This window comes from Mytilus edulis, chromosome 11, assembly GCF_963676685.1.
Source record: "Mytilus edulis chromosome 11, xbMytEdul2.2, whole genome shotgun sequence".
Lineage (NCBI taxonomy): Eukaryota > Metazoa > Mollusca > Bivalvia > Mytilida > Mytilidae > Mytilus > Mytilus edulis.
The window spans coordinates 15,947,275-15,973,942 of record NC_092354.1 but is presented as its reverse complement, the minus strand read 5'-3'; the positions used below and the strand labels follow the sequence as shown (position 1 = coordinate 15,973,942).

The 26,668-nt window shown below is 31.8% G+C and overlaps 1 protein-coding gene across 1 annotated transcript; it reads right to left on the bottom strand.

The window, feature by feature from the left end:
• Nucleotides 1-307: 307 nt before the first annotated feature.
• Nucleotides 308-16,594, bottom strand: LOC139495208 (uncharacterized). The gene is made up of 7 exons (XM_071283422.1): nucleotides 16,158-16,594; nucleotides 9,245-9,335; nucleotides 8,492-8,680; nucleotides 7,624-7,745; nucleotides 6,291-6,387; nucleotides 4,698-4,865; nucleotides 308-893 (listed from the first exon to the last, which is right to left on the bottom strand). Exons 1-7 carry the CDS (start codon nucleotides 16,515-16,517, stop codon nucleotides 637-639), a joined length of 1,284 nt encoding a protein of 427 aa, XP_071139523.1. The 5' UTR covers nucleotides 16,518-16,594; the 3' UTR covers nucleotides 308-636.
• Between the last annotated feature and the right edge of the window lie 10,074 nt (nucleotides 16,595-26,668).

Below are 26,668 nucleotides of genomic sequence, written 5' to 3'. Positions count from 1 at the left end.
TTTAAAATATAGACATACTGTTAACCGATATACACTCACTCACTTATTAATTAAAAATACTTTAGTACATATATATTTGTGTATTCTAATGTTATTCGTTTGTAACGATAATTTTCATTGCACGTTGACAAATATTTTGAAGGGGTAAATTTCAGTCCGTAACTAATAAAGGCATCATTTTGAATCCTGATTTTTTTTGGTATGGAATTTCTCACAAAATAAAAATTGAAAGCCACATTTTGAGCATCAAAATTGGTTTTTTTTTGTCAACTTTGAAACAATTCTGAAGCAAACGAAAGGTAAACATACGTCTGGTGTTTTTATGTTTGACATCGTGAGTATGCATATGACTTCACATTGTTTAATTGCTAAAGACAATGCAACAGTTTTGCGGACTTTTTCATTTATGTCATTTTTCGCCAAAAATGAAAATACTTGGTAAATGGTATTTATTTCAATATGATGCATTAGAATGGAGATACCTGAATTGTATTTTAAGCTTGGCCTTCGTAAAACTTGAGTTTACTGTCGCAAGTATCCTTTTATCTTGGTAAACTTATTTGGCGAAAGGAAAATCTACGTTTTACGAAGGCCAAGCTTTAAATATAATACAGTTATCTCTAAATTCTGTTTAGTTCAACCTGTCCTCCTGATTTCCATAATACTGGAACTAACGGTTCCGGGAAATGTTTCCCACTGTATTCCGAATGGATGTTCTAATTTTTGATCGTACTCGCCGTTTAGATGAGACACATAACAGTTATTGAACCACCAAGCTCCTTTGTATTTCTCTGCGCAGTTATCTGACGCATGATTATCGTTATCTCTGTCGTAAGTACTAAACTTCATTCCATTGTTGATTAAGTTTGGCTCACCACTGGAAATACTGTCCCCTGGAACAATAAATTTATTATTATAGAGATTTTTATGCAAGCCATAAGGTTTGAAATCGTATAAATAATGTCAGAGGTCAAGTCATAATATAACTTTTAATGGTTAGGGTTTCATCAACAGGCATTGCACTAACCAAGAACTGTTAGTATTCCGGTCTAGATAATATACACAATCAAAACTGCTAAACAATTCAAAAATATTCAGTTCATTACCAACCATTAAATAGTAGAATATAGAATGGAAACGGATAGTGTGTGAAAGAGATAACAACTTATAAAAGAGGACAAAACCAGCTGAGCGCACGCCAATGGGTCTTCAGCGTAGCGAGAAAATTCCACATCCAAAGGTGGGCTTCAGCTTGTTCGTATGTTTAAATACTAGTATACAGCTTGTGTATCCGGAGTTATTGTCAATACATAATTTAATGATCTATTTTGATAATCATCATGATGAAGTGTATTATTGGTGTGTAGTGTCGTTTGTTTTCTCTTATTTTTGAGTGTGAATTCACATGACTATAAGACGTGTCACGGTACTTATCTATCCCAAATTTATGTTTTTCGTTTTTATGTTATATTTGTTATTCTCATAGGATTTTGTCTAATGCTTAGTCCGTTTCTGTGTGTGTTACATTTTAATGTTGTGTCGTTGTTCTCCTCTTATATTTGATGCGTTTCCCTCAGTTTTAGTTTTTTACCCCGATTTTGTTTTTTGTCCATGGAATTATGAGTTTTGAACAGCGGTATACTACTGTTGCCTTTATTTATTGGTATATTTTGTCTTTTTAAACTTATCATTATATTTGGTTGTTCCAATATTTCGTTGAATGCCTACATGCATTTTCTCATTTGTTAAAGTAAAGTTCATTTACTTGTAGTAATGAAAGTTCAATTGATATAATTCTTTTGTTTGTTGTTACAAAAATGACATAAAAGAGTAAGAGCACATATATTTGCATTTTGACTTTTTATATGCTTTTTGAATTAGTTATGGGAATATTTGTCTTAATGAAATAATGAGGTGTGGTATATAGGGAAGAATAATCAAAACTTGGAACAGATTCGAAATCATTAATATGAGCATGCAATTAATTCCATTATTTTCGAACAATCAATTAGAAGGAACCTGATGCTCAGTAATTGTCGTTTGTTGATGTTGTTCATAAGTGTTTCTCGTTTCTCTTTTTTTTTAATAAAGATTAGACCGTTTTCCACGTTTTGAATGGCTTTACATTAGTAAGTTTTGGGGTCCTTCATAGATTGCTGTTCGGTGTGAGCTAAGGCTCCGTGTTGAAGATTGTACGTTGACCTATAATGGTATTCTTTTACAAAATGTGACTTGAATGGCGAGTTGTCTCGTTGGTTCTCATACCACATCTTCTCATTTCGAATTATTAGTCTACCCACTGTAAGTAGAATATACTGTTAAGGTGACTCGGGTCTATTCGAAGTTTCTGTCAGAAATGTCGTACTTTTTGTTATTTTAATCTTTATAGAGAGTAAATCAAATTGGTTGAAAAAAGGGGGGTCCCGGACCATTTAAGCCAAAAACTACTTTTAAAGAGATATGTAAAAGGGACCGTTTTTCAATGAAAGGATAGGGAAAATAGAGGTATTTACATATTTTTATCAGAATATTAAAAAAATGTTCTATGACACTTGGTCCAACCTGTAATATATAAAGCTGAAATATTGCTTCAAAGAATTAGCAAAGAAAAAACATAGGTCACTGATAAGGGAAAACAAATATTTTGCCTTAAACCCAAAATTTTGGCTGGAAAATAGTGAAATTGGGTGAAATGTCATTTAAAGTCTTATTTTATATATGATATAAATAGGTTTATTATGGTTGTTTTTAGGATTAGATATTCTTTAAAATGTTTAATATGAGTATCATTCGTTTTATTCGTTACTGTATTAAGAAAGAATCTTGTAATTGTTGCCATGTTTTTACTCAATTTATACATTGTATAATTGTTTTCGCGCACTCATATTTAAAAAAATGACCTTTTCCCCTGTACTTCAACCTGGTGTCCTACAAAAAAATAGTGACATGCTGACCAAATGTGGAAGTGCATGGTGGGTTATGCATATATAGCGGGAGATGCACATATATGCAGGTTGATGCAAAAGGGAAGCAAAAGATACCAAAGGGCTATTCATACTCATATGTCAAAAATAAACTAACAATGCTATAAAAAAAACCACAATACGACGAAAAGACAACCAACAGTTTACAAAACAATACATCCAAACTATAGACTGAACAACACGACACACAAACATGAACGGTGCATTTGAAGGGTGAATGGATCCTGCTACACATTTGTTACCTGTCGTGTTTTCTAGTAGGTACAAGTCCGGTGATAAATCAGGTTACATTGGAAGAAAAGAGGACATGATTAGGAAATCGACAATTGAACGCTCATGTCGGACGGAATAAGCATCTCCAGCTATCTACGTTAGTATGTTTCAAAACATATCTCAATTAAGGAAATAAACTGGTACATTTACAGATCAGAAGTATTTGAAGACCTAAATAGTTATCAAAGGTACAAGGATTATAATTAGGTGCCGTATACGGTGCAGGAAATACTTACCCTTCTGGAGCACCTGATTTAACTCCCGGTTTTTAGTGGAGTTCGTGTTGTTTCTTAATTATTATTTATAACTGTTGATGTAAATGTCCTTTGGTTTTGTGAGTCTTTGTTTACTCCTTGGTTTTGATTGTTATTGTCTTAATACGCCAGACGTGAGTTTCGTCTACATAACACTCATCAGTGACGCTTATATTAAAATACTTATGAAGCCAAACAAGTACAAAGTTGAAGAGCATTCCAAAACTGAACATCCCAAAACATATTGCTACTAATATACTACCACATATATATCGTTACGGTCATATTTATGACATGGTTCTATTTGATTGTTGCATCTGTAACAGTAGAAGTGGACTAGTAGAGTTAGTTGTGAAGTTTTCATTCTAAGCGGTGTCAAAACTTGATCAATTTGGAAAAAGGACATACACATCTGTGGGTTAATGTTTATTTTTTCATTTTATAGTTATGATTGATATTGTTCGGACAGTTTATATTTAATTAAGAAAAACCAAAAAAATATGGGTTATACACTCATGACACAAAATTAGAACATTCACAGCAAAAAACACACAATAAGAAAAGGAACAACACAATTTTTACTGTTCTAATTCTCAAAGTCACAGTGAGGCCTTCAACACAGGGCAAACAAAAACCAACTCAGACCTCAATACAAGTTGTACATATGAGTATTTTTGTTTATTGTTATACCCGAAAAAGATATCTAGAATCTGCTTAAATTTCGGTAAATTACCTTTTTAAGTCTTATATGAAAACAAAAATGGGTGTTATTGGGCAAAATATTTTACCCTGTGTCATAGTTAAATTTACCAAGGAGTGCAAACATTTAATAAAAATTCCTAAATCTGACCTTAGTACATCCATAATATGTCATTATATAACAGCACTCCATAACTCAATCAATGAACTCACTTAATCACGTTCACCATATATTTATTACCGTAAATCATCTAATATTTGCGAGCTATTTATTTTCGCGAAGTTCGCCAGAAGAAAAATAAGGCGAATATAGATAGTCGCGAAAAATTGGTTACACTTTGATCTTACACCAGGCAATATACAGAGATAGTCGAAAAGGAATTGCCTATTAGTCGGTTAGAAAGGAGTAAATTTTAATTATAAAGATCCACAAAAATAAGTTGGTTGCAGTTTTAGTTCCTTCAGCTAAAATATATCTCAAATTTACCTGCATCACCGCCTCTGAAGTTTGTCACCTGGAATTTGTAACCAGTTGTTGCATTACCAATAATGAATCCATTGTAAGTCGCATTCTTCCATCCTTGTTCTTGATTTTTCATTCGGACTCGAAGTAGGTATTTTCCGGATAAAGTAAGTTGGCTGATCAGTCTGTTCCCTAAAATTTTAAAAACTTGTCAAAATAATATGACATGAAAAAGGTTGAAAAAGGTGTTGTCATAGAAAGTTTGATTGGTTCTTTGAAGACTGATTACATATGTCATTTAAGATACTGGAAAGCTTTAAAAAAAAAAAAAGGTTTATGAAAGTTATGCAACATATGAATTAATTAATTTCTGTCTTCTGATAAAAAAAATAATTGTGTGTGGATTTTACATTATATGAACAGCTTACAGAAAATCATCAACGACAATTCATTTAAATGGCGATAACTACAGGGGTGTGACACGAAACTGTGTTTATCAACTTAGTGTTAACATAGTAAATATAGTCAAAGTTAAAAAGCAGTAAGTAATAACAACAATCTTAAGGTCAGCATGCTAAATTCAAAGATAAAATTTTGCGATATGTTCCAAACATAATTATACGTCTTATAAATGGTCAAAAGCGCAAAAGTTCAACTCGATCTAATGATCAAAGTACAAGGTCTCAAAAAAATTGTGTATAGAGTAAGTTTTTTACAATATATTGTTGTTGTTGGTTAAGTGGTATTGTACATGTGGAACAGGATCTGCTTACCCTTCCGGAGCACCTGAATTCAAAGTTTTTGGTTGGATTAGGGTTGCTTAGTCTTTAGTTTTCTATATTGTGTCTTCTGTACTATTATTTGTCTGTTCGTCTTTTTATTTTTAAGCCATGTCGTTGTCATTTTATGTTCAATTTATGAGTTTGGCTGTACCTCTGTGATCTTTCGTCCCTTCTTTGTAATAGATATTCGAAAATCTGAACAATTATTTATCTTTACTCAATAAAAAGTCTCCACTTTTACCATCAATTACCAGGGATTAAATAACATTCTTCCAAGTTCAGATAATTATATATGCAAAACCAATTTTGCCGAACTTCCCTAAAAAGAATGTTGTTTCAACCATTATAAATCAAAAGGTGTTTTCCATGTTATATTGTTTGTCTGTTTGTCTTTTTACTTTTTAGTCTTATTTTCGACTTATTATTTTGAAATTCGCTATTGTATCTTTCACTTCTCTTCTGTAAAATTAGTTTTCAGACATCTAAAATTATATGATAACCAATTAAATTAAAACAATACCAAGCTATAAAATTAAGGCATTTTTCAAATTAATCATTCATGAAGACTGTGGATTCATTAATTTTCGTCGGATACTAATTTTCGTGGATTTCGTGGTTACAAGGGAACCACGAATTTAATTGTTCAACGAATTATTATTTTTGAATAGAAATATACGCAGACTTTGCCAAAATCAGGAAGTGAAATATCCACGTATATACTATTTTTTCTCAATCCACGAAAATGGGCGTCCAAGAAAATTGGTGCCCACGAAAATAAATCAATCCACAGTTTGTGACTAAAATGTGAATATATATAGATATAGAGTTGTGTTACCTAGCCAGAACTCGGTATTCAAATCTCCAAAACCCTCCTCATACTCCGTCCAGTTTCTGTAAAAATCGACAGATCCATCTGTCCGTCGCTGTATTACCTGTAATATGTGTATTTTTTTGTGACTTCTTCATTGACAAGACATTCATGAAACTTTTGAACCGTTAATGCAGATATCAGTCAAATTGGAGAACATGAATTTTTAATAGAATAATATTATGCATCGTGTATATGAATGTTGTGAACCATAGACTAGTACAAATTTGAAATGAGTATATTGTCTGAAAACAATTATATAGAACAATTTTAGGTTGACAGTTTCATTTCATGTCAAGAAGCACTGCCTAGTTAAATCTACCACAAACATATTGTTCTTAACATATGAAACTTTATTTTTGAAGTTTTGCAGTTTCTTATTTACCAATGTTCTTTTTTAAAACACATGTTTTAGCGACTTCTTTATTTATTAATCATTTGCATCATATAAATAAGCCATTGAAAATAAAAGAACATCATCAATAACATAACTCATGAGAATCTGAAAGAAAGTACTTTAGAAAAAAGAGTAGTGTTTTATTCAGACTTAGTAATAAAACTAATTCTAACAAGGAATTAATGAATATTTATAATTTCCACAAAATGTTAACGAGAAGAGTGAACCTGTTTTTTCTTAGTGCACGTACAGGTAAAGATACTAAACTGACAACTAGTAAACATTAAAGATTTCCATTTTGACCACGTTAACATAATCATAGTAAACGTGCGTTTACCAGTAAACACGAATTATAAATAAGAATTGAAATAAGTGCACCCGGTGTTGAAGCACATTTCTTTATGTTGTGCTTGGTCTGCACCCAACTGTATATTAAATTATAATCTTTTGTTATTTTCAATGGGATCTTTTTACCTTTAAGTCTAATAGACTATCACATTGAATGTGGACAGTATGTTTTTCATGTGAAAAATGCCTAAAAGCACCGAGACAGGATAGGTTTTACATATATGTTCTCGTTTGAATTGTTTTACATTGTCTTATCGGGGCTTTTTATAGCTGACTATGCGGTATGGGCTTTGCTCATTGTTGAAGGCCGTCGGGTGACCTATAGTTACTAATGTCTGTGTCATTTTGGTCTTTTGTGGATAGTTGTCTCATTGGCAATCATACCACATTTTCTTTTTTATATTCTATACTATATGCAAAACTGTGTTGGTTAGAGCAGTATTATTACAATTACTAAATTGATGGATTGATTGTTGGTTGTTTAACGTCCAGTGGCAAAAATTTCATGCATATTCAGGACGAACTAAATTGATTTTTTGTTTTTAAATTACATACGTTCCACCATGCTTTCCGGTTGTCACAATATATATTGAAACCAGTTGAATTTCCAGGATAAATCTTGTAAGTTCCAGAATCACAATGACGTGGTAAGTCGCTACAGTAACGTGGTCTGTATGCTGTAAGATATATGGATAAAATAATGACTATAATACAATGTTGACTGCTTTATCCCTATTTTTGACATTTTTACCTATATTGTCTGTTTGCTTTGTTCATACATAGTTGTCAATATAATGCGACTGTCATGCAACTGAGTTTTAGCTTGCTATTAAAACCAGGATTAATCCACCAAGTCTACATAAAATCATGCCTGTACTAATTGAGGAATATGACAGTTAGTATCTTTTCGTTTGATGTGTTTGAACTTTTATTTTTCCATTTGCCTAGCGACGTTTTGTTTAGAAATGTCTTTGGCGATCGTTTTTTGTTTGTTTTAGCTACTCTATTATTTTTATACAACGGACAAAAAATTAACAACAAATATTGAACACTTACACGACATAAAAACATGTATGGTATGATCGTATATAACAAATATGGTATTTATGCAATTGAGGCAACCTCCCACCGAAGAACTAAGGATACAGACGAATACATTCAAATACTATTCCGAAACTAGCAAAATCTATAACTAATTTCACTGCCATAATTATAACTTAAACAACTGTCTATAAAAAAGAAGATGTGGTATGATTGCCAATGAGACAACTATCCACAAAAGACCAATATGAAACAGACATTAACAACTATAGATCACCTAACGGCCTTCAACAATTAGCAAAGCCCATACCGCATAGTCGGCTATAAAAGGTCCCGATAAGACAATATATCCTGCTTTACTTCAATGAGCCATAATACTTACGTTTTTCCACGCAGCAAAATAATATCTTCCACTTTTTAGATTTTTTGTCACAAATAACAAAAGGTTTTCCAACCAGATCATAGGAATTGTTAATGCATTTATACTGGTTGCCTGCTTCCAAATTAGCATAGACCCCGAACGTCTCAGTGGAAACAGCAAACGGTGTTTCAGGTGGTTTATCTTTACAATCTGTGATTTAAAGACATCGTAAAAATCAAAAGATAAAAAAAAAACTCATCGTAGTAATCGGGATTGAAATTTTGTATTTGTTCCTGACGCGATTTTCGTCTACAAAAGACTATATTTCGTGTATTTCAAGTATTTTAGATTAACAAGTGATAACATGTTTCCGACAGTCAAATTTGAATAATAACTTCATTTTATTTATCTTGACGGAAAAAGGATAGTAAAAATTAACGCCAAAAATTCCAGTCATTGAGTTTTAATTACTGTTAACAGATTGGTGTAGTTAGCAATGTTTTTTTTTACGTTTTTGGATTTGCACCTTTTTTTTAAGCGTCACTGATGAGTCTTTTGTCGACTAAGCGCGTCTGTCTTAATTATAAAAATTCAATCCTGGTATCTATATATGATGAGTTAAGGAAAGGTAAATATTTAGGTGCATTCTGTGAACATAAAAGTATTCTTTCGTACTAACAATCCTGCGAAGTTTTTGTGAATGGGTTTTATTTTTACTTTTTTTTCATTTAGAATCATTTTTTTTCGCAGACTGCTTATTTGAACTGTACTCACATGCATGTTTACACGACGGGACTCCATTTGTCTTTATAATACATTTCTTCCCATTGGCACAATTATAATCTGCACATTTGCCTGCAAGAGCCTGAAATACATGTAATAAATCAAATAAGCTGCAAAGGGTTATTGATTTAATAGCAAATTAAGGAATACTTGTGGTAATTATACTCTGATCACCACCACATTCATACAGTAACTCAGAATGAACGAGAAACCAGTTGTATGCGGATGTGATTTTTGACTGGAACAACGAATTAAACAAGTTATTTAACTCTATGATAATTTCGACTGGAAAAGCGAGATAAACTAGACATGTCTAAAATTTTTGTTTCGACCGCAACATTATTACAATAATTTGTGAAGAGGACGGTTCTGTCGTGGTTGGTGACCTTTATTTTAAATGTAGTAATTTAAGAAAAAAGAAAAAAATATCCAAATTTGTCATCATTTAAAATCCGGACGAAACATACTAACGTTTTATCATCATGAGCATAATTTAGTTTACTGAAATATTGATATCATGATTCGTAAAAAAAAAATGAGATGAGGTATGTATGCCAATAAGACTATATACCAAAGACTACATAAAGAATATGTTAGCTAACAAAAGCAACCATATAGCCTCCAACAATAGGAAAAAAACCAAACCGTATAAATGGCCCCGACATAAAAAATATGAAGTTATTCAATTACGACTCACTATTGCCTTTTTCTTTAATACGAAAAAAATCATCGGGCACATATAACAGACATGAATTAACGACAATCACTGAACTACATACTTCTGATCTGATACAGGCACATGACGAATGTTGTGGGGTTAAACAAATGTATGTGTGTTCATTCCTTTTCGTAATCTTGAACAATGGTTTGACAGTACAACATAAGAACAAACTATAATAATAAGCTGAAAATATGTTTAATTCATCAGATCGATATAAAAAAAAATCGGACATAAACAGAGTGGCAGGGTTTTTATCTATCTTTTTTAAGAGCATCAATTATGTGCTGTTAACCAACATATTTTGCGAGCGATTGACTTTCTCCAGTAGAGAAATAACGCTGATATATATCGTCGCGAATATGTAAAACTTAGATTATACCTTATTTTACTACTTCAAGTAAAATTGAAAATTGCGAAATTAACTCGCCGCAAAAATGCCTTTATAGTTCATTCTTATGTTGTACTGTTATACCACTGTCCCAGGTTAGGGGAGGGTTGGGACCCGATAACATTTTTAACCCCGCCACATTATTTATGTATGTGCCTGTCCCAAGTCAGGAGACTGTAATTCAGTGGATGTCGTTTGTTTATGTATTGCACCTTTGTTTTTGGTTCATTTGTATGCCCCATCTACGATAGTAGAGGGGCATTATGTTTTCTGGTCTGTGGCTCCGTTCGTCCGTCCGTCCGTCCGTCCGTCTGTGGTTCCGTTCGTCCGTCCAGGTTATAGTTTTTGGTCAAGGTAGTTTTTGATGAAGCTGAATTCCAATCAACTTGAAACTTAGTACACTTGTTGCTTATGAATTGATCTTTCTAATTTTAATGCCAAATTAGATAATTACCCAATTTTACGGTCCATGGAACATTGAAAAGGATAGTGCGAGTGGGGCATCCGTGTACTTTCTTTTTTTATATATCAAAATAAGGCCGTTAGTTTTCTCGTTTGAATTGTTTTACAGTGTCTTATCGGGGCCTTTTATAGCTGACTATAATGTATGGGCTTTGCTCATTGCTGAAGGCCGTACGGTGACCTAAAGTTGTTAATGTCTGTGTCATTTTGGTCTCTTGTGGACAGTTGTCTCATTGGTAATCATACCACATCTCTTTTTTTATACTTTAAACAATCAATACTTTTCTGCGTTTTTTTTCCTTTAAACAGGAAATGATGCATTGAGATATATAGGTTTGTAAATCATTCATTATCATTTATTATTTATTATGTTTCCTATGTCAATCTATAGGAAACGTGACTTCAAAAATTTCAGTTGCTTTCATAGTTTAAATATGGAATATACCTAAAGTAAGCAGGACATGTAAAAATTTTCTTTCAAATAATTTTGAATGTGCCTTGTCTTTAAGTCTTTTCACTTATAGACACGATTTTGTCCTTCGACCATTAGACTTATTGTAAACTATAGAAATTAATGTGGTGTACACTTTAAAAAGAGGTTCAGTGTACTTCACGTGTTTTTATGTTATTTTATTAGACAAAACAAATAGTACAGTGTCCTTAAGTAAGTTTTTAATGTTCTTAGAATACTGAAACAATTATCCATTCACCAATTCAAATAACATCATAAAAAAAACCATTTAGTAGTTCAGCATTATTCGCCTTAAATAAAACAAGTACACAAAATTCGTTTTTGTAAATGATTTATCATCACACGGGTGACGCTTTGCAAGGAATATAGAAATAATAGGTGTCTGTTCGTCCATCCGTTTTTGCTGGTTTTATAGCGCCTTCATGTGAACAATACTTGCCAGAATTTTAACTAGAGGCTCTTAAGAGCCTGTTTCGCTCTCCTTGGTCTTTGTGCATATCAAACGAAGGACACAGATGGATTCATGGCAAAATTGTGTTTTGATGATGCTGATGTGTTTGTAGATCTAACTTTACTGAACATTCTTGCTTTTTATCATCTTAATTTATAATGAACTTGGCCCATTAGTTACAGAGGAAAATATTTTGTTAAAATTTACAAACATTTACAAAATTTACAAAATTATCAAAAATTGACTATAAAGGGCAATAACTCCTTAAGGGGTCAACTGACCTTTTTTGTCATGTTGACTAGTTTGTTGATCTTACTTTGCTGAACATAATTGCTGTTTACAGTTTATCTCTATCTATAATAATATTCAAGATTATAACAAAAAAAAGCAAAATTTCCAATTCAGGGGCAGCAACCCAACAACCAGTTGTCGGATTCATCTGAAAATTTAAAAAGATAGATCTTGACTTGCAAAACAATTTAACCCCTATGTCTGAATTGCTTTTAATGCTTTGGTTTGAGAGTTATAAGCCAAAATCTACATTTTACTCATATGGTCTATTTTTAGCCATGGCGGCCATCTTGGTTGGGTGGCAGGATCACCGCACACATTTTATAAACTATATACCTCAATGATAATAATAGCCAGGTAAGGTTAAATTTTGACCGGTAGTTTTAGAGGAGAAGATTTTTGTAAAAGATTAGAAAAAATTACGAAAAATTGGTAAAAAATTACTACAAAGGGCATTAATTCCTTAAGGGGTCAACTGACCATTTTAGTCATATTACCTTATTTGTAGATCTTACTTCGTTGAACATAATGGAAGTTTATACTGTATCTCTATCTGTAATAATATTCAAGATAATAGCCAAAACAGTATATTTTCCTTCAAATTGCCAATTCAGGGGCAGCAACCCAACAACGGGTGATTTGATTTGTCTGAATATTTCAGGGCAGATAGATCTTTACCTGATAAACAATTTTATCCTCGTCCGAATTGCTCTAAATGCTTTGGTTTTAGAGTTATAAGCCAAAATCTATATTTTACCCCTATGCTCTATTTTTAGCCATGGCGGCCATCTTGGTTGGTTGGCCGGGTCACCAGACACATTTTTGAACTAGATACCCCAATGATGATTTTGGCCAAGTTTGGTTTAATTTGGCACAGTAGTTTCAGAGGAGAAGATTTTTGTAAAAGCTAACGACGGACGACGACGACGACGGACGCCGGACGCAAAGTGATGAGAAAAGCTCACTTGGCCCTTCGGGTCATGTGAACTTATAAAAACGAATTTGAAATTTTAAGATAAAACATTGGTTGGTAAAATATAAAAATACGTGGGAAATTAGTATAATGTTAGAATTATTCTATAAAAAATCAAATTGTAAACGACGGCTTCATACTAAAATATATGACAAACGGGACGACATAAACTTTCCAATTAATCAATTTTCCGTTTCTCAGCAATATTATATCCTCTTTTACATCGTATTGTGTTTTCATATCTCAGTTAATTTGATACGGTATGCTTGTGCATGAACACACTTTACGGACGTATACAGGAGTGTGCTCCTTATGCAGATACCGCTCTAACAAAGTCATGAGGCGGAAAGATTAAAAACATTGCGCTGTCATGTCTTCCTACATACTATATATTTTTCAAAATTTTGAATAACCAAATCAATTTTTTATCAATATGAATTTTATGAAAATTTCCCAGGGGAGAAACGTCGCCAAATTCAACGATATTGTTTTAGATTATTTTGAAATTACCAGTTATTACAATTGAAATCGATTTCAATTTAAACAAAATTAACTATGCAGCAGCGTTTAAAAAGTATTTAGAATTCTTTGTTAGGACAATGTCTCGATCCAAATTATTTTACCTACAATATAGGCATAAAATATCAAAAGGACATTTCAACTTGTAAGTCGAAAGCAAACTGTCAGTGCCATTAGTAAACAATCAGAAACAATTAACGATAGTTCATATACAAACATGAACCCCATATAAAACTTGTGTGATCTCAGAAGCCCGAAAGGGTAAGCAGAAACTGCACAACATGTCACCTCTATTTTGTTACTTATACGAGTATAAGTCCGGAATAAAGTCAAGTTTGGCCGGTTATGTTCAATAAACAGATGTTATGGTATTAAAATAAAAGTTCTGGAGCCATAGAATCAGGCAAGATTATTTAATGCATACACTTTTGTTATATTTTATGTACATTATTTTCAAATGCAGACGTTGTTTCAATCATGAAAAGAATTACTCCGATGTGCACAGACATGAAAATAATAAGGAGTAAAACTATAAATTATAGAAATGTTATGTAAAAAGAGATTTGTATCTGTATGCCTCTAACTTCTGCCAATTTAGGCACACACCCACTTATTGGAAGTAGTTTTTATCCTCCACCAAGAATATATACACAAACGGATTTATCTAATGTATATATATAAATCTATATATTAGTCCAGAGAATCTGGGGTTTAACCTCAAACAAATTGCAACAGAATTATTTTTTCATGAAAAATGAAGATTACAACTATATTATTAACATATCAAAAATCGGCAAAAATCGGACCACGGCAAAGTTGTATAATTTATGAGAATTAAAAAGGTAAAATTCTACTGAATTTCATGCAACGTAATGCGCGCCATACGTCAAAAGGGAAATAACTTGTACACTGCAACTACAATATGTCAACAAGCGGCATTTGTTTTTGACTTGGATTTGACCCAGTGGAACTTAAAACTGGTGAGTAACGCTTGACTATTATAATAAATGTATAAACATAAATACATTTATCATGTTTTGAATCTTTAAAAAAGTATTTGTTTCCCCCCAGTAGCATTATTTTGCCGTATTCCCCCTTCACTTGTCATTTTCAATTCCATCATTTTTTACATTGATTTATTACAATAAATCATGTTTCCTAGTCTTGGAAATTGTTTTAAATGTATAATAACTGTTTACCAACGCTTTTCACTGAAAAAACGACATTTCATAGGGAGGTTACGTCAAAAATAAAAAAAGTATGGAACGCCGTTTGTGACACAAAGAATGAACGAGTAAAAACAAGTATTTGTATTTTCATTCCTATAAATGCTTTTGTAGTAATCTTTGTTGTTGTTTTTAAGTATCTTATAATGACCAGCTGTACGCACTGTGGTGTTAGGCGTTCTATTATCCTTGGTTGGCCGCCAGGAGTACGGTTTATGGATCATATATAACTTATGTTTAAATTGACCATTTTTTTAAAAATTTTAACAGTGTGAATAACATTGTTTTTTACTGTTTACTTTGCAAATAAAATATGAAATACCTTTATTGTTTTTAATTAACCTATTCATGGGCTAATAATGTAATTTTACTTTTAATCAAATTAAATTTTTATATGGTTGTGATTGAAAAATCAAAACTTTCTGTTTCAGGATGAAATGGTGATCGAAGAGAAGTCCGAAAAAAGAAAGCAATGGTTATTTATCCGTTTATACCACTACTAGAGCAGCAAAATTGAGTGATAGTAAGTTTCATGCAAATATATATATACAACTCGTCTAAACATCAACCCAACAATGTTAGATCTGTAAATTTGCTTTCGCAAATTTTTGGTTCTTCCCTCGCCGGGATTCGAACCCATGCTACTGTGATATCGTGACACCAAATCGCCTGCACTGCAGCCGTCCCGCTAGACCATACGACCACCTGGGCTCTCAATAAAAGAGCTTTCGCTGGCCGTGTGTTACCTTTCCTCGTCAGTTTTAATCTAGCGGCGTACTGCAGTACATGATATATAAGGCATGAAGATGTTATTGTTACAGATCAGCTAAATTATCTATAGTAAAGGATCCTACAAATCAATGTAATATACAGTCACAGAAAATAATAATAGATCTAACATTGTTGGGTTGATGTTTAGACGAGTTGTATATACATTATGTACACAGCCATGTATCACCATCATTGATGGCGATCCGATGGATACATCTGTTGTAGAGTTGTCACTGACTCAGACGTACTTATATATATATATATATATATATATATATATATATATATAAGTCTGAAAATTATACCAAATATATATATATAATAAACTCATCATAGATACCAGGAGTAAATTTTTATATTTACGCCAGACGTTCGTTTCGTCTACAAAAGACTCATCAGTGACGCTCGAATCAAAACTGTTATAAAAGGCCACATAAAGTACGAAGATGAAGAGCTTATAAAGTCCTCAACCAATAAGATAAAAACTCAACCAAGACTGTTAGAGCTAGCGACGGACTTAGTTACACGAACCCTGTCAGAACGCAAAGTGACCCTAGGTGCTCTATAAAATCCTACAGTTGGGTTTACTCGATTAATTCAGGCTAAAATTGGTAAGAAAATTGACATTACCTTCGACCAGGTCGATATATCACTGTAAACTGATCCCGATTCATCCTGGATAGCTTCGCCATCGGGCCTTTCACCTAGTGCGTCACAAAGCTTCCAATTCTTTCTATAATTAATAGCCTTGCATTGTGACGTCAATAAGCACTCCTTTGCACATTCCACTAGACTTTTGTTTCGGATTCGACGGAGAATGTTCATGTGTTGACTTTTACCATGTTTTAATTGACCAATTTTCAAATCATTATTTGAATGTTGACAATCCTCATCGTCAGCGTCACAATATTCTTGAAGTAAACATTCACACTGTAGCATAACGTGTTTAAATAAAAGAAAAATAATAATATTTTTCGCTTTCAACTCCATTCCTTACTTTAGTATTTTTATTCATAAAATAGTCCGAACTTAATATGTTAACTTGCTAGAATCAGTTTAAATTATCTGATTTACAGCTCATGCAATTAAATAATATAGGATCGTTGCACAAATTGTCAATAGTTAATCGATAGAATGATTGGCTAATTAGTAACGAGTATAACAACTGCATGTTATTTTAGCAACTGAATTCATTTTTATAACTAATATATTGATATTTAAATGGTATTAAAGTGACTAAACCGAATCCTGCATAAACCGAAAACCTGTATAAACCAAACATGTTCTGAAGCACCGTCATATCAAATTGTATGCGTTGTGGACCTGATAAAACCGAACATCGGCCAAAACACAACAAAATCTTAAGTCCCGCAGAGGTTCGGTATAAATAGTTAAATTATATGACAAATTGATACAACATTCCTTGACTGAAAAAAAGTAATTGATTTTTACTCAAAAAGAAAGAAAAACATACCTTTTTAAGGATTTTCTTGGAACCCACTTTTAGGATTAGAGTGCAGAAAAAATGGTTAGATATAGATAAAAAAAACAACAGGTCCCTTTAATTTACCATTCAATCCATCTGTACAATTGAGTATGTTAATAAGATTATAGGAAGGCAAACAATCATTAAAACTTTCTATATTACATGTATTAATGAAAATCTAATAAAATAAGAATAACCGCAACTTTTTCCAGAAAAGATCAAGATTGATGGCAGAAATTCTTGTTTTATTAATTCAATTTAAGTTCACAAGGATATGAGATATGACAAAAGTAAAATAGCAAAAATACTGATCTCCGAGGAAATTTCAAAACTTAAAATGGCAAATCAAACGAGCAAACACATCAAATGAATGGACACCACCTGTCAAATTCCTGACTTGATACAGGCATTTTCAAATGTAGAAAATGGACTATCTAAAATGTGTGTTATTAAGGAGGCTCGAGGATATAAAATTTCAGAAAACAAATCAAATATTTTTTTTTCATTACACATTTTATTTGTAACGTTATTAGTTGTGATTTATCATAATGTACAAAATTCATTAAAAAAAATGAATTCGTTTTGGTCCCAGATGACTTTTAAAATATATATAATATTGGATTAGCTCCAAATTGGCTCTCTTTGGTGCAAAATTGCCATATTTTGGCATTAAAATTGCAATATCTTTTTTAAACTCATCGGTGACCTATATTTTTTATTATTATTTTGAAATAAGCTGCACTTGAGTTAACTATTGTAAAATTTGAGCAATTTTTGTAATTTAGTTCTTTTTTTATTTCCATAATTCCTCTTTTTCTCCTATTAGTTCAAAAGAAAAAAAAGTACCATGATTACAAAAATGTATGTTTCTGAGCGTAAATAAACGGTGACCCCATTTTGTTATTTTATTTTCTATTAAGAATAAGATAAATTTCTTTTTCTGGAAAATATAGCGAAATCCTATATGAAGAAAAAATTCGATTAAGACCGCGAGTACCATCACTATATTTGACAATGAAATAAAAAAACCTATCCCGTTTAAATGGTTATATTTTCATATGCTAACTATACTACATTCTGTCGTCGGCGTCCACGAATATTCACTCTGTGGTTTAGATTTTTGCAACATTAATAACTTTCTTTAACTAAACTGGATTTCTTCCACACTTGAACAGAAGCTCGTTTATGATCATATGATAGTATCCAGAAATAAATTGTGTAAAGCAATCCTGTTTTTCCGCTTTTTTTTATGTATGAATGGACCTAGTTTTTCTGCCAGAAAATATAACATTCACTCTGTGGTTAAAGTTTGTAAGATTTAAATAACTTTCTTATACTATTCTGGATTTGAACTATACTTGGAGAGAAACTTGTTTATGATCATTTGATAGTATCCAAAATATGTAGTAAAAAGAAAAATCCTTTTTTTCGTATGTTACTCATAAATGGACTTCATAACTTATAACTTGAATAACTTTATATTACATTCACTCCGTGGTTAAAGTTTTTTTTTTTTTTATTAAATTTTGATTACTTTCTTAAACTATCCTGGATGTGTACCAAACTTGGACAGAAGCTTGTTTATTATCAAAAGCTAGTATCTAAAGGGAAATTTTGTTAAAATTTTGTACCTGTTTATCTCTATTTTACTTGTAAATGGACTTGTTTTTCTTCCTGTTAACATTACATGCAGTCTGCAGTTAAAGTTTTAAAAACATTTTTTAGATTCATAAACTATCCTGGAGTTTTACAAAATTTGGACAAAAGCCTTTTTTCAATCAAACGATAGTATCAAGAGGATTTTTTTTTATTATTTTTACCCTCCTTTTTGTTGAGCCTGCGATTAACAGCAAACGTAGGCGAGACAGACACTGGGTTTCGCGAAACCCTAACAACATTTTTAGATATCTCTCAGCTCTCTGGGTTTTACTGGTTTCTCTGGTTGATACGGATGTGATATTGAAAAGTTATATTTATCTATTGTTTTATATAAACAATAACGTTGTCACTTATATTTTTCGACTTGTGATTTTAAATGTCCCTCTGATATCGTTTGGCTCGCTTTTATCGCTCTATTAAAACCTTTGAGGAATTTTAATTTAATTAATTTTTAAATTGATTCCAGAAAATTGAACAATAACAACCATGAAACATTTAAATAAACTCATCATAGATACCAAGACTAAATTTTGTATATACGCCAGACGCGCGTTTCGTCAACAAAAGACTCATCAGTGACGATCGAATCCAAAAAACAAATTTAAAATGCCAAATAAAGTAAGAAATTGAAGAGCATTGAGGACTAAAATTCCTAAAAGTTTTGCCAACTACAGCTAAGGTAATCTTTGTCTGAGGTAGAAAAGCCTTAGTATTTCAAAAATTCTAAATTTTGTAAACAGTTAATTTATAAATATAACCATATCAATGATAATTCATGTCAGCACAAAAGTGCTGACTACTGGGCTGGTGATACCCTCTGGGAAATATATCTCCACCAGCAGTGGCATCGACCCAGTGGTAGTAAATAAACTCATCATAGATACCAGGACTAAATTTTGTATATACGCCAACTCGCGTTTCGTCTACAAAAGACTCATCAGTGACGCTCGAATCCAAAAAAAGTTAAAAATGCCAAATAAAGTACGAAGTGGAAGAGCATTGAGGCCTAAAATTCCTTAAAGTTTTGCCAAATACAGCTAAGGTAATGTATGCCTGAGGTAGAAAAGCCTTAGTATTTAAAAAAAAAAAATCAAAATTTTGTAAACAGTAATACAATTCCTGTAAATATTTTTTGCTGTGTCTGTTCTGACTTGTGTGTCATGAATAGATACCTCATTTTACTTTTTCCCTAGTATATTGTATGCATTCCTTAATTTTTTCAAAATATTTGCTTATAGTTTCAATCTATTGAGAATACTAGATATTAATATTTTATTCAAGCAACAGCGCTGTTGTTGATAAGATCAACTTCCAGTTGCAGAATTAAAAAATTCTTGAATAATTCCGCACAAAAAACATTTAAGGAAGTATTTGGGCGAAATTTAAAAAAATCAAGAATTTAAAATTGATACTATAAGTTGATGGAGCATTAGTTAAGAAACAAAATAAGCTAAAACTATTGATAGGTCATGGAGCATTTTTTTAAGATATTCTAGAATATGGCGAGAAAAGGCTGACTCGGACTGTTACCTTAAATTTGCATTGGTATTATTTGGGACTAAAATAAAAAAAAAATCAAGAATCTGCGTAAACTTGGATTAATGACCTTTTAATAAGTTAAAGTCTTGTATAAAAAGATAAATGGGTGTTATGGTGCAAAATTTGTTACCTTGTACGGTAAAAAACCAAGGAGTCTGAACAACTGATTCAATGTTTTATACTTCGTCTAAGTACATCCTTTATTCATATTATTTACAATGATCTATTATGGTCTACTACATTTTTGTTCAATTTTTTTTTTTAAATTTAGTTATGTATATTTTCTCAATTCCTGCCATGTCGGTTTTGATTATCTTTATCTTATCAAATGACCCTGATATTTGTCTGCCTCTTTTTGTTAACCTAATATATATTCTAATGATAAACCTTCCCACCAGTGACCAGAGTAAAACATTAAACGGAAAGCAATTGTAAAATATCCACATTTTTTTCTAAATTCTTTTTTTATTTTCTTTGCATGCACTCTATATTTGCGGTAACACCAAGTACCATGAGATCAGTTTTGGAGATTTTTACATAATACAATACCCCCTTCCCCTGCAACCCCCCTTCCGAGCCTAATTATCACGGTTCTGAAACGTAACATACATTATTATATATTGAAGGATTTTAATTAGTTAGGGTGAATGACTACTAGTATTGTATAGAAACTTGTTCATTACTATTTAAGGTTCATGTGGACCCTATGGCTAAAATGGCCGTATTTTCACCTCAAAATTTACTCGGAGGACAGACAAACCTGCGCATCTATAAAACAATTCAGACATAGCATGCCCTAGATAAATTAATTTCAAATATGCTTTACGTTTTAGAAAAATAAAAGCTTACCAGGATTTTGCCGTGCACTTTTTTTCATTCCTCCAGAAGGTGCCAAAATAAACTAAGTTGGGAAACAGCTTTGAGAACTTCCCCACAGGTAATAATTGAAGTGAGCTGTATTGCTTGACATGGACATGAGACGGACAATAGATACCTGACAATAATTGGTTATTAAAACTATGTACCTGAGTGGACCATATCAAGGTAAACTCAACTTATTGTTAATTTTATCATCTTCTGCGGAACGAAAAAAAGTGTACGGCAAATCAAGTTAATTTATGAATTTTCTTAATCATACAATGCATTTGAATTCTATTTATCTAGGACATGCTATGCCTTAAATCTTTTCCAGATGCACAGGTTTGCTTGTACTCAGAGTAAATTTTGAGGTGAAAATACGGCCATTTTAGCCATAATGTCAACATGAACCTTAAATAATTAGTTGTGTAATCTATTCTACATACTTAATGTCTTAAAACAATCATTTAGAGTAGATAGGGAGTCTTCCTCAATCTTGGATTTGGAAATACCAAATCTAGATCTTTATTACAATGTGCAAATTTTGAGAGTAGTAGGAAATTCACGTGTAAGAACTTTCATTTCAATAAAGAAAATGACATCTTATTTCATATTTATGGTTGTGTTTTACAAGAAACAGAATACTTTTGCTTGATTGATTTTTTCCCAACTTTACCACTTAAGGGAAGGGGGGGGGGGGCAACTCAAATGAAAGGGCAGATAATTGAAATGAAAGTCCTTTTACAATAGAATGTGTTAAAAATTTAGCTATCTTATCATGTAACAAGAAAACGTGTCCGGTGACCCCATTTTTCTTTTTCTTAAATGAAAGCACACTATTAAAGCTACCTTCTTATATGATATATCAAAATTATACGGTGTAGTTTACGCTTTATTGCAGAAATTTGGGCTTTCCATGCATAATCTATACAAAATCTGCTAATTTTTAACACCGTGTGGAGTAAAAATAAGCCGGGTGACCCATTCTTTTTTTTTATAAGCATGATAGAAACTACTACATGTAGTACATTTTTGCAAATTATTGAAAAATTCTATGGATTATAATTTACACACCCCATCTACCTTAAAAAGAAAATTACAAAAATATCGAACTCCACGGAAAATTTAAAACGGAAAGTCCATTAATAACAAAATGAAAAGCTCAAACAGATTGATAACAACTATCATATTCCTGATTCATTACATATATTTTTTCTTATGTAGAAAATGATGGTTAAACCTTGTTTTATATTTTGCTAAACCTCTCTCGTATACATCTCATCATATAAAAAAGTTAATATACTATTTGATATATGCCGATACATGCATAATATTCTTTTGAATATCAAAATCGTTGTAGGTTGAAGCATAAAACTAGTCGTTTGTCTCTTTTTTAATGATCTCAAGAAATTCTTTGTTAAAAAGGTATTCTATTCTTAAATTATACAAATTTGTGTTTCAGATTTTTTTGGAATTTAATCTCAACTTACATTAAAGAAATGTAATAAAGTCAACAGTGTCAATGAAAAAGAATCTCTCCTGAGAAATTGAGAATTATAAAGAAAATAGAATTATTCAAACACACAAAACTTTTTTTTCTTCTGCATTTATTACTTTTAATAGCATTAACATGCACAAAACAAATTGTACGCTGCCTGGATAACAAATGTAGGCAATGACATATATACTATATAGGAAAGGTAGAGGCGAGATATATAAACGAGACTTTCAAACTAAGTCGAAAACAAACTGACATAACCGTGGATAAAAAAGTAAGAGATAAACAGACAAACAAAATAACACAAGTCATAAGCTAGAAACTGAATACTACCAAAAACGTAATGATCTCATGTACTCCGGAAAGGTAAACAGATATCTCTTATACTTTCAGTATTTTACTTTCGTCTTCATTAAGGTGGTACTAACACTACAGGGAGATAACTCTGTAAACCCAGCGTAACGTTTTAATCAAGTTATATTGTTAAAGTCATATTAAGCTTCTTAATGATTAAAATTAGTGTTCGTCAAACTGCTATATATTCAATGATTTGTTTCTGTGAAAATGATTAGTTCAAGTTCTTTCAAATTTTTAAATTTTTTCAGAGGGTCAAAGTAAATATTTTGACAAAATTTTACAAAATTAAACGAGCCAAATAAATTTTAGTCAAAGTGTTTTGTACCACCTTAAACAACAAAAACAATGACTTACGGTAAAATTACAATAAATGATTAAGAGTAAAGACATTATGAAAACCGGTATACACTCACTTATTAATTAACAATAGTATAGTACATACATTTGTGTATTTCTTTCTAATTGAACTAGTCCTCCTGATATCCATGACATTGAACGCAAGATTCCTTGAAATGTTTTCCCCTCTATTCCAAATAGATAGTTTAAGTTTTTATCGTACTGCTGTTGATTAAACGTGACACACGTTTTTGTCAAATACAACATGTCTTCCTAATTCCCATGATACTAGAACTTAGGGTTGTGGGAATTCTTTTCCATTGTATTCCTAAGACAAATTCCAAGTTTTTATTGTACTCTTCATTTAAATGTGACACATGTTATTGTCTAATACAACCAGTCCTTCTGATTTCCATGATACTGGACTTTAGGGTTGTGGAAAATCTTTTCCATTGTATTCCTAAAAATATATTCCAAGTTTTTCTGGTACTCTTTATTTAAATGTGACACATGTTTTTTCTATTACAACCAGTCCTCCTGATTTCCATGATACTGGAATTTAGGATTGTGGGATATTTTTTCCAATGTATTCCTAAAACAATTTCCAAGTTGGTTGTTGTTTTTTGGTAGTGTTTATCATATTAACATATTCATTTTTTTATGTATAATGCTGACTGATAACTTTAATTGGCATGTGTTTAAACAAAGTATATGGAAAGTCAGACGATAAAAGACAGTTTTATTATGTTTAATCTGAATTTATTTATTTGAAATGTTGAATAGATATTTGAAAATTGGAAAGACTTACAAGAAGATCAAATATAAGTTATGCAATGCACGTAATACGATCATAACTGAAGAGGTCTAAATAATTTAAAATAACATTTTTATCTAGATGAGCAATTAAATTCTTTGAGATGGATCTTTTTTGTGTTTACAACAATACTACATTAGGACGACTACACACAATCACTCAATCAATACACTCTTTGAGATGAACCCTTTTTGTGTATACTTCCATTCATCATTCAGACGGAAACGCAAAATGACTCAATCAATACACTCTTTGAGATTTTTTTGTATACTCCAATACTTCCTTAAGACGCAGTACAGGTCAATAATTGGTGAAATGGCGGTTTTACACCAGTAATTTTGGAGCCCTTTATAGCTTGTTGTTATGTGTGAGCCAAGGCTCCTTATTGAAGGCCGTACATTGACTGATAATGGTTTACTTTAATAAATTTTCATTTGCATGGAGAGTTGTCTCATTGGCACTCATACCACATCTTCCTATATCTATTAAATTTATAGTCCTGGTACCTTTGATACCTATTTACACCCCAGGTTGATGCTTCTGCTGGTGGACGTTTCGTCCCCGAGGGTATAACCAGCCCATGTGTCAGCACTTCGGTAAGACTGTTTTAGACTGGTCGAGTAATATTTCATAACAAATCAGGACAGTTGAGTATGGTTAAGATTTGGCTGGAGTAATGTTGAATAAAATTGATTTGTATGCATATTGTGACCCACTCCTCTGATGTTTGACTTATGTTTTGTAGTATTTACTCGTTCTTTTCCTGTAAACTCCATTTAGACCCTTATGTATCAAACATAATTGTTTCTTCTTTTTGAAAGTTTTATAGATTTTCTGATGACATACGTATTTGTTCTAAAAAACAAAAGATAATAAACACAGTGGTTTTATTGAATTTTGTTTTATTGATTTGTATATTGATTCAGATCTCTGCATGAAAATCTGAATATTAATAAACATTAAACATTTAAACAATTAAAATGTTATGTTACTTGTTCGATGAATAATTCAGAAAGTCCAAATTGGCAATGTATATTTTACATAGTCAATTATTCAAGCATAACATACAACTGATTTAAAAGAGCAAAACTACATGATAATTAAAGCAAAACTACATGATAGTCAAATCATTTCAATCTAGTCATATTATAACACCTGGGAATACTATGTATCTAGAAAAAAAGAATAATCACAAAAATACTGAACTCCGAGGAAAATTCAATCGGGAAGTCCCTAATCACATGACAAAATCGAATGACAAAACACATCAAACGAATTGACAAAAGCTGTTATATTCATGAATTGGTACAGGCATTTTTAAAAGTAGATTTGATTTCAACAGCGCTGTGTGAGTTCCACGTGCATTTTTAAATACATTATCTAGACCAAAACGCTTTTTTTTGTGTTATTTACATAAGATACTCGTTAGTTATTTATAAACTGCTGTTTCTGCTATTAAAGGTCATTTAGTTTGCACAAGTAAACCGTTTTAAACATGCGATGAGGGGAAGATAATGCCCCGTATTTGAGGCTTTACTGTAACAAAACACTATTAAAATCCCTGTTCTGTTTCTTTCGATGGGTTTTTATAGAGAATGTATTGATTTTGAGTCATGAATGGATACCCAATGTTCTTTCCTGTATTGTACACATTCCTATTTTTAAAATATATCAATATAGTTTTACTCTTCTATGATGTAATGTATATCTATAATACTAAAATTACGAGGTCCCAATTTATCAGCCGTCATCACGTAAAAACGATGAATCAAAGAATTCAACTTTATATCTTACTAATATAGTACAATGCTGTTGATTAAAAATTACACCACTCCAGACCCCTTTGTTTCCCACATAATTAATATTGCCAATAATTAAGAAGTTCCGGGTCGAATCCGATACCGATACCAATAGTATATTCACCTGTTACCTATTACCTTATCTGTACGTTCCGCATCTGACAGGCGCACCACCAAACGCTGTATTTAGGATTTTGCTATATACACGGGTCGTAATCAGAGGGTTGACACTACTTCAATTATTGTCACATTGTTCCCGATTGTAGTATTTTAATCAGTATGACTTTTTAAGATGACAATACGAATAATATAATTCTGGACTTAAGGCGTATAGGTACAGCATGTACAGTTTTCAATTTGTAAGCCGGAATGACGTAAAACAGCGAATCAAAGAATTCAACTTTAATTATAACTCATTAAGGACAATGCTGTTGATTAAAAAATACTCCTTTCCAGGGACTTTTGTTTTCCAAATAAAGTTAATAATACCAATAATTGATAAGTTCCAGGTCGACGGGTTCAAACAGAAAGATGTTGAAAGCAGAGAAAACTGTGCATCTTATAATCGGCATGACTTTATCAGATGACAATACCAATACTAAAATGAGGCTTACGCATAGTTATATTCTTTAATTCAGCCACAGACCCGCGATATCACGGGTGTGTTCTAGTATTTATTCAAAGGTATTAACAATGTGACTTTTTACCTGCTTTTAAATATTTGTTTATGTACGTTTAAAAATTATTGTAAGTAAAATATTCTCCTCGCATCCTTCTCAAAGAGACTTCCATAAT

What these genes read in the sequence shown, in the direction of transcription:
- LOC139495208 (XM_071283422.1), bottom strand. Translation starts at nt 16,517, where the DNA reads ATGGAGTTGAAAGCGAAAAATATTATTATTTTTCTTTTATTTAAACAC. An exon ending in ATTTTGCTGCGTGGAAAAAC is followed by an intron (nt 7,746 to 8,491) that starts GTAAGTATTATG and finishes TATATCTTACAG; the next exon opens with CATACAGACCACGTTACTGT. An exon ending in CTTCAGAGGCGGTGATGCAG is followed by an intron (nt 894 to 4,697) that starts GTAAATTTGAGA and finishes TTATTGTTCCAG; the next exon opens with GGGACAGTATTTCCAGTGGT.